Source organism: Geospiza fortis, unplaced genomic scaffold, assembly GCF_000277835.1.
Source record: "Geospiza fortis unplaced genomic scaffold, GeoFor_1.0 scaffold450, whole genome shotgun sequence".
Taxonomy (NCBI): domain Eukaryota; kingdom Metazoa; phylum Chordata; class Aves; order Passeriformes; family Thraupidae; genus Geospiza; species Geospiza fortis.
In genome coordinates this window covers 1,425,279-1,434,963 of record NW_005054416.1, presented here as the reverse complement: position 1 = coordinate 1,434,963, position 9,685 = coordinate 1,425,279, and the positions used below count along the sequence as shown (strand labels likewise).

At 46.8% G+C, this 9,685-nt stretch overlaps 1 protein-coding gene across 1 annotated transcript in view; it reads right to left on the bottom strand.

The window, feature by feature from the left end:
• Positions 1-9,685, bottom strand: part of CCDC9B (coiled-coil domain containing 9B) — a 25,659-nt gene that overhangs the window by 12,133 nt on the left and 3,841 nt on the right. The window contains exons 4-6 of the mRNA XM_014309292.2: positions 9,199-9,357; positions 5,814-5,972; positions 3,744-3,748 (exon numbers count right to left, since the gene is read on the bottom strand). Coding sequence (XP_014164767.1) covers positions 3,744-3,748; positions 5,814-5,972; positions 9,199-9,357 — 323 coding nt within the window. The remainder of the gene's footprint in view (positions 1-3,743; positions 3,749-5,813; positions 5,973-9,198; positions 9,358-9,685) is intronic.

The following is a 9,685-nucleotide window of genomic DNA, read 5'->3' as shown; positions in this document are numbered from 1 at the left end:
CCAACAGAACAGACACAGGAATTATTTCAGGATTAAGCAAGGATTCCTCACCGGGGAATCAGCGCCTGCACCTATGCTGACCAGGACATGTAAGAACTTCTCAGAAAAGATCAGTAAAACAGGAAGGATTTTTTCTGGAGCCCCAAATCAAACTGATGTAAAAAAACAAAAAAAAAAAGAAGTCAGAAAGCAATGGGTGCATGAGAAAAGCATTCCCAGACGTTGCTCCTTCTCCCAGGCTGGAAGCAGAGTGGTGTCCTACATGGTCGTTTCTTTCCAAGGCAGACCAAGTTTCAGGTATCTTTACAGATTTGGGCCATTTTAGAATTCCCTTGTACAAGAGCTGGATAGCTACAAACAGCAGCTATCTGGTGCAGCTACGACCCAGCATGGTCACACTTGGAGTGTTTTCAGTCCCTGGCAAACATAGCATCCTTCTACCACGGTCCATCCCTGCTCCCATGGGGTTTACCCATGCTGCCACCAGACTGGCAGGCTCTGCTCTGGTGTTGATATTCCCCAGCCTGGCAGGAGGTGACAATCAGCCTCTGTTTCTTAGTGAGCTACAGGCACCAAACATGGGCCAAGCCAGGGGTTCTCTGTCCCCACACATGATGAATAATTGAAACAGAGCCATGCAGAGGCCAGGGTGAGCTTGCAGTGGGTCTTAACAAAACAGTCTGCAGAGCATAAAGATCTTTTAGGAAAGGCTTCCTGCCTGGTTGGACAGCTACAGGGCTGGGGCTGTGTGGGGCTGAGCTTGTCCTGCTGCCATTTTGCAGTGCCAAGCAGAACTGAAACACAAAGAGGAACGTGGCAGCACGAACTGCCAGCTCAGCCCTTCCAGAAAGCAGCAGCATGGTGAGGTCCAGCCCAGGCTGGAAACAGAACTTTTATTCCATGCATTCACCAGACACAGCTTCAGTTTTACAGGGAAACTTGGGATATCAGTCTTGATACCTGCAGCTCTGCCCAATCTCCTAAGGCAACAAATGCTGCTGCAGCTTGTTCTCATGTATCCCATGGAATCATGCAGGGAATGAGCTGGGGACATATTTTTGGGGGATTGCCCACACATGCTAAGTCTGAGGCAGGTGGGAAGTGTGGCCATACAGTTCATGGACTGTCACTGCACTTGGTGCATGACAGCTTCACTGGTCTGACTCGTAGCTCCAGTACAGATGGAGGTTTGTTCAAACAGATCCTTGGAAATAACAAGGAAAATTTTAGCTATATTGTCCGGGGACTTCTCTGCAAAAATTTAGGAAAAAGGCAGAGGGGTCTGTGCTCAGAGAAGCTGCCCCTCACCACATCCTGCCTGTTGCAAAAGGGGATATGGTGAAAGATGACACTGGGGATTTATTTCAAAATGTTGCTGTGAAAACTTATATAACCAAAAATGCTCCCACTAGACTCAAAATCACCTGCTCAGGCAGCCCTGTTTGAAGAACCCTGTAGTGAGAGATTGAATGACTCTCTGCAGTCCCAAACTGAGCATTTACTGAGAGATTAAACAGCAGAAATCTGGAAATTTTGCTCTCCCAGAGCCCTACATCCCAGTGGCTGTCTCATTTGGAATGGTCACTCATCAGTGCCCACCACAAACCTGGCTCACAGAGACACTGCACAACCCTTCATCCTTTTACACCCTCACTGCAAGCCAGCTGCATTTTGCCTTAGTCTGCTTCTATTTTTGCCTCTCAGGGGGCACTGTGGAAAATAGAGAAGACCACAAGAATGTAGTTCTTTTGTACCAGGACAGCAGGTCTGAGCTGTGTAGAGAACAGTCAGCTTGGCTCTTGCACTGGCTCAGGAGCAGAATTCCTGTTGTCCTGCTGTCCCAGAACTGCTCCTCCTGTTACCACACACCCAGACCAAGAGGGAGCAAAACATGTTTTTCTTTTCCTTCTCTGCTCTGCCCCCAAAATTAAGAAAAATGACATGGACATTATCATTCCTAGTGTAACTGTTCCTGCAGAGTAGGAGAAGGACACAAAAGCTTGAAGCAGTCAAGGAAGATTATGATTGTTTATCCTGAGGTTCCTGCCAAGATTTCTCAGTTTCTCAGTCCAGAATGGCCCAGGGTGGGGCCCAAGGTGGGGCAGAGCCTGCTCCAAACCAGCCCTGGGATCCCAAATGCCTTCTGCCACTGGGTCTTCCTGACTCCCTGGCACACATATTCCCAGCTAATGTCACTGTGCAGTGGTGACAGTACTGATGCCATTATCCAGCCAAGCACTGGTTTGTACTAACAGTTCTCCAGAAGCTTTGACAGGCTTCCACATCTCTGGGCTAGTTCAATGCCTTCTTTTTTTAAAGTAAGGACAATCAGATGAGTTAAACAAACCTTTTGGTACCCACCTCTCCAGGCACGTGTCAGCACCACAACTGGCATTTCTTCTTGAAGAAATGAGGAGATTTTTGTAGGAGCTTAAAGCCGTTTTTCTAGTGCTCAGATTCCCCACTGGGCAGGATTTTTGAAACTAGTACATGAGAGGATTTTTTTATAACTCTTTTGAAAAATCTGCCTCCTTAATTGTGCTGCCTGAAGGGAGCTAAAGACTTTTCAGCCACCCTCTCTGCCTATTTTCCCCTCCCATCTGCAATGTAAAAGCAAGTGTTTCTCCTGCCACAGGTTTGGTTCCTCTCCTCTGCAAGCACCAAGTCCAACTCCTCTGTGTTAGTCCCTGAAAGCAGCTTTTGTGTCTCTTGATTACAGTCATTTCTGATACACCATCCTGGGAAACTCTCTTAATAAAGGGACAATTTAAAAGCCCTGAAGCTCTATCAACTGCCCATTTAAAAGATGATTTGTAACCTGTTAATTAACCATTGTGCTCCACTGGTCCTGGGCTGCTGGCTCCCAGCTCTAATGTACTAATGAGCCTGAAACACTGCCAAAGCATGGAGTGGCTTTTTAGGGCTAAAAATGAAGGATTTTCTCCAGCCCTACATGCAGGAGAGCCCTGAGGCAGGTTTAGGGGCAGCCAGGCAGAGATGGGTCCCAGATGTGGCACTTCCAAGCCAGCAGCAGCGCTGGAGGTCATGAAGCTGCAGCAGTAGAGTGATGGACTCTGCAAGGAGACAGGATAATTTGGTCCCTTCAGCCCTGTGGGCTAACAGAGAGTGAAAGAGTCTTTCTGCTTATGGCACTGGAGCTGTCTCAGAAAAGGAGATCATGAAAGCATTTTTTTTCCCTTGCATTTCCTTTGGTAGCTTCTATCTCAGCTCTGCTGCAGTCTGGGACAGACAGCGTGGGGTTAGCCAGAAGCACCATGGGCAGCAAGAATGGGAGCAGTTTTCCTCTTTGGGGATTTTTTGTTTTGTTTTGTTTTGTTTTGTTTTGTTAGTTTGGGCTTTTTTTCTTTATTGAATTTTATCAAGAATAAAAATAGAGAAAATGTGTGGTAATGAGGACACCCATCAAATACTTTAATTGGATAAATATGACACATGCACAGAGGAGGAAGCAAATTTGACAGGGGGCAGGCTACTGGAGGGAGAGTGCTGGATGTGACTCTTTCTCCTAGGCCTTTGTGGAAACCCCTAAAGAGCAGGGAACCAGCTGGGGCACAAGGTAAAAAGGCCCAAAGGATGAACCATGCTGGGGTTAATGAGGGACTGAAAGTTAATCCTTGAATCAGGGGTCCCAGCTCAGGTCCTAACACACAGCTACCCAGCCAACGCCACTGACACCCCACCAGGCTCCCCAGCAGCTGATCTATTTGGGGATGGAAATTAACTTTCTCTTTTAACAACTGATTAAAGGATAGAAAAGAAAAAGTGGCAAGAAAATGGTGGTTTCCATGGCAGAAGATTAGCAGGAGTGTGCCACTGGAACATGTGCTGCTCAACATGCTCATAAATGGTCTGGAAAAGGAGCTGAAGAGAGGGATGACAGTTTGCTGATGATACTAAATCATCCAGGGCAAAGAATGTAATTTGCCCGGAAAGAGCTGCGAAAGATCTCTTGACATTGAATGCCTGCATCATAAAATTACAGCTGAAATTCAATATCAGTAATAGAAAATAACTCACACAGAGAAAAATGTCCCTTCTTGTATACACACACAGAGTAATGAGTCCTGAGCTATGATTAACAGTCAGGAATGAAATTTTGGTGTTACTGTGACTAGTTCTCTAAAAATGTTAGCTCAATTATTTAGGGAAAAAAAAAGCAAAGAAAATGCAAACTTGTTGGGAGAAGAATAGAGAACAAACCAGAACATTGTTATGTCATTGAGTACATCCTGGAGAGCCCGCAGCTGGAATACCATGTGCAGTTATGGTCTGCTTGTACTGAAAGAATATGGTAAAAATAACAAAGCACAAATGGGAACAATGAGAATGATCAGAAATAAAGAACAGTCCTCAGCAGACAAGTCTAAATAGGGACAATCTCTTAAGTTACGTGAGATAGCTGAAGGGAGACGTGAAACAGGTCAATAAAATCATTTGTGCTTTGGGAAGTGACCTGGGAATGATCTATTCACTACTTCCCCTGATGCAGGAACAGCAAATGGAGCTGTCAGGGAACAAGGCTGAACAAGTCTGGGATTCCAAGCTTCCATGATTCTATGGCTTTAGCCAGTGCAGCCTTAGGCCCACCTTCATATGCTCTGAATCCAGATGCTCTGAGGCCAGTATAAGCAAGGCATTGCCAAAACCACATACATGGATGCTCAGCCTCAAATTTCATATTCCATAATAAAACCAGATAAGAGATGACCTTCCAGGGCAGTCCATACACTTAAGAGATCACAGGATCTAAAGGCAAGATCCAGGCACTCCTCCTGCTGCTTTCTCCTAGTACAGCCCCAGCCTTGATGACCTCAGAGACAAGTGTTTAAACAGGCCCAGCAGAGAGCAGAAGAAGACACTTGCCTGACACATTACAGAAGTACATTTGACAAGCTTAAGGGCAGAAACAGCACAGTCAGGTCAATCCCATTACATCCAGGAACGTTGGTGATGATGTCTGTCATGGGGACTTCTGGGGTTACCAGTGGCTCAATCAGGCAGCTCACTTGAGCTTTATGGCATTCAAAACACAGCTTGGCAGCCACAAGAAAGGAGCACCTGAACTCCTGGAGCCTAGGTAAGCCCTGGGAAGGAGGAGAAGCTGAAGATGAGAACGGGTAGTAGCAGCAAATGGTTGGCACTATTCCAGAGAGGGGCTGCAGATGTCTCCCAGCATTCCTGGGTGGTTGGTAGCTACACCAAGTGTGTTTTCCTACACAGTCTCTGACCCTGTTTGCTGCAGGCATTCTTTCTTATCTGTGAAAGCTTCCAAAGAGGAAAATAGCACATGCCTCTGTATGTGTAAAGAAAAAGGTATTTGTAAAGAAGTATTTGAAATATGTTTCAAAGATTAACAAAGTTCAGCCAGCTCACTCAGCAGGTGATGACCAGGCACAGCAGGATGTGGTTCAGAGGCAGATATAGCCCAGCTCTGTTCACATGCAGTGAGTCAGGAGGACACTGCTCCTGTCCCAGTCTGCTGTGTGGCTTCAAAGAAAAGCTGGTAAGAGGCAAGGTGAGATTCATGCCCCATATCTGGCAGTGCTTTCATCAATCCTTCCAAAGCAGCATCTGTTGATGAACTCAGTGTGTTTAGGAGGCTTCTAGCCTTTAGCTAGGATCACGGGGGAGGGAAAAGATCGTGACTTTCTTCTTTCACAGGGATGGAAGGCAGAGATATGGAGATAAGCTGCACTATTAACGTAGAGTGTCTCCCAACATCCTGTGGCTAGGCTCTCCTCATGCCAGCAGAAGTGGATGCCATGGATAGGTTACAGGCCAGTCACTAGCACTGTACTTACCTTTTCCTTGTTGTCCATGGTGATAGCAATCTGCATCCTCCTTCCCCGTCGGAAAGCCACCAAATGGTCCATCTCCTCCTCGCTCAGGTCCGGCACTCGGCCCGGGCCAGGGAAGCTCTCGGCGCGTTTCTCGCTGACGATCCTCTTGCCCTGGAAGGCACAGGCTCAGTTAAGGACACCCCCATTAGCCCTCCTAGGAGAGTGGCCATCCCAAACTGCAAAGGGTTTTAGGCCAGCAGAACAGAAACTGAGCAGAACAGTCAGACCCTTGGCTCATAAAGCTGCCACCCCACTGTAAGGGGTCTGCGATATTACAGAGGTGTGTTTAGCTGAGCACAACACCAGCATGGTGGGATTTACCCTGCTCGGATAATCTGCAGCATGAACACTGAAGGATGGTTTTATTTTAAGCTCGTGTCTGTGTCTTAGAAACAAATGTGAGGTTGTCCCCTCCCCATACAACATGTTCCAATAAAATGCAAGGCTACCTTAGAGCGTAAGCCTAGAAGGTGGAGGAGAAGGGGAACAGTGAGGTTCCTTCTCTCCAACCTTGTCCACATAGCAGTTACTCCCCTGAAGTGTATTAGCATTTGATAATTCATCGTTTCATAGTCATTGTGTATTTGTATTTCTGGAATTATTTATTCAGCAGTGGAATACTTAAGAAACCTGATATATAAGCTCCTTGAGCAAGGGCAGTTTACCCCTCTCAGATATTATTTACAGCTGTCTGTATTAGTGTCATGACTTCACTACATGGATTTACATCTGTTTCTTATTTTGTTAATGATCTTTGTTGCTGGCTGATGTCCTGCCAGTGCCCTCAGCCATCAATTCCACAAAATGAGCACATCTTTTGTACAAAAAGATACTCATACTTTTTCTCATTTAAAAGTATCATCTTTCGGGCCTGTCATGTGCCTTTTTATTTTTGCCTTACAAGGAAATGAGAGACTTAATAAGTCATATCCAACGTTATCTCTGATCTTTTTCTTTTCTCTTAATCCATATGAAGTCTGCTCAACTTCACCAAGGATGAAGGAACCTCAGCAGCTTCCCTCTCTAAAGGATGCTGCATTTTACTCTGTTTTCCACCCTGGGCTTTCACATTTACTGGAGTCTTGATTTAAAAGGTACTCAAAATCTCCAAGGAAACTTTAGTGAAACTTGGGAACTCTTTGTTGCTACGAAATTGTTTTTAAAAACAAAAAGCACACCCAGACCTCTGATTTGTAGGGAAGACTTGCAATCAGGGCCTTTGCCATGACATGTGATACCAAGAAGCCTCACATTAACCTCATTTTCCCTCGGCTCTGCCAGGAGTGCAGATGTTAGTGAGGAGAGAGCCTTCCCGTTCACAGCCTCCATCAGCATGACCTTTTTTACAGCTTCTCAGTCATCGGGCTTCCTAGCACATGATAAATGTTTTAGGAGACACTGGAGTATTTCCAGCAGCAGAACCTCAGTCTCTCGTTTATTCATCTTTCACATTTGTGTGATTTTGCTGTTTCAGCAGAGATAGTTCTTGAGTCAGCCTGATGCAGGGGAGAGGAGTGGTCTGGCTCTGCCTGTCCTGTCAGCCCCAGAGGAACAGACATGGTGGGAACCTTGTTACATATTCCCTTGGGGATTTCTAGCTCTGCTTTTGGGTTCAGTAATTCTAGGCTGTACTGCTGAGGTGAGAGCCTGAACTGGAGACTGGCCTGGCTCTGCCCTACCCAGAACACTTGTATGAGGTGTTTGGCATTCTAGTTAACATAATTTTTTTATTAAGAAAGTAAGCCCAGAGATGGTTTAGAAGGCAACAGCAAGCTATTAATCCACAAGTTGTACATCAAGCATTTATTCATCTTAAGTCAACAGCTGTTCCCTAGAGCTCTTCAATGTTTAGGTGTTGATGGCTCATTCTTTAGACATGTAAAAGGGTCAGAGATACCTCTTACCAGGGAGGTCTGGTACTGGGAGGATATTTGAAGGTGACTTCATCACTTGCTGTCTGAGAAAGTCCCTCATGAAACCCAACACAAAGAACCTTGTGCCCAAACACCTCGAGCACAACAGAAGCCTCAAAGAACATCACTGGATTACAGGAAGGTGACACCATCCCTGGGCTACTGGATGTTAAAAGGCATGGTGTGAAGGCTGGTGTGTTGGCAAAGCCTTTAACCCGGCATTTATTGAGCAGATGGCAAGGAAGACTCAGAGGAAATATAGGAAACAGCTATTTAACATAGATGTGGCAGCTAGACACATCCAGGCTGGGAGACCACCAGATTTTCTGTGTAATACCCTTTGCTCTCCCTTTACCACTCCTTCCCCTCCTTTCTTCCCTCCCTCCCTCCATCCCCATTTTGCTTCTGGCTAAGCTGCCTCGCCTGAAGGCACATTCTGCTCAATGTGTCTGCTGACATGTGTCTTCTTTCCTTGTTTCCTATTTTAACAGTCTGGGTGATCTCCCAGCCTGCTTGTCCCACATTGGGAAATCCTGGTCCTTGGTGCCCCAGCTCCCAGAGTGAGAGATGTCATATGAGGAGAGCACCCATGCAGAGCCAACAGGGACAGAGAGCGGGTCTACAGCCACAGCGCCTGGCAGAGCCAACTCCTCCCCTCCACAGGGCTTGTCCTGGGTCATTCCCTGCTTGACGGAGATCTGGGACTCTGGCACCAGCTCTTTAGCTTAGTCAGAACTACACCACTCCCCATACAGAGTCACTGTAAGGTGAGATGTGCCCATCTCATGCCTGAGGCATGCCCCAGATTGCAGAGGCAGTGTTAAAAATACTCATCCGAGGTGTGCCAGGAAAAAGAACAGGGGAACAAAGGAAACCCCCAGACTTATGTCCATTTTGTGAAACTTTCCAGCCGGCTTTCCTTTGGGGCATCTTGCTTGACTATGATTTAGGTTATTGATGATTGGATGTGAGTGGTTTTCTGCACAGCCGAGGATCTCTGGTGCTGGGGCTTTGCAGTGGTCACAGGAAGGATAGTGGTGCCTCATTCAGTCACACCAGTGTCACCAAGAAAGCCCCTCTTTCCAGGCACAGCAATACAGTTTAACACCAGAGTGGCCCAGGAGGGCAATAAGGTGACTGATCCCTTAGAAAGGGAACTGGTTCTACCTGGCTGGGTGGAGGGTGTTGCTGAAGGGGCTAGCAAGGCCTGAGGGCTGATTCCTGGGAATCAGATATAGAGAGGGAAGCATGTGGTAGCTCTGAGGTTGTGCTGAAGAACTGCGAAATGAGAGGAAACAAGCAGCAAGGGAACCGTTCCCTTTGGACGTGACACGCTGGACAGAAAGCTCAAGTGAGAGGCAGAACAGAAGCTCCTTTGTAAGTCAAGAGGCTGCAATGTAAGAGCAATCCTCTTCCCTACTCACCTTTGCTTTGTTGTCCATGGTAACAGCCAGCTGCATCCTCTTCCCCATCCTGAATGTGAACATATGATCTGCTTCCTCCTCCTCTTCCTCACTGCCAATGCCAAACCCAGGGCTTGTAGGACAGGGGTTTCCCCTTTTCTCACTCACCACCCTTTTGTCCTGGAAAATGAACCACTTCTATTAGCAAATCCAGACCCTTGACTCAGGGATGTGATTCCCTTCCCCAAACACACCTGCACACAAGCGGGAAGGCAGCTACAGAACAGCCCTTGCCCCCAGGAAGTTCTCTGTGCCCGGCACACTGCTGTGACATTCCTGGGGAACAAGGGGCTTGTTGTCTGCTCAGCAGCAAAACCCACAAAGACAGCAGGGCTGAAAAATCCTTTGCACTTACAAATCTGACATTTCAGACTAAAATGCCAGAGTTATGGGAAAGAAATGCCATCCTCATCTCTTTCTGCAGCACACTGAGTTAGCTCGGGAAAGC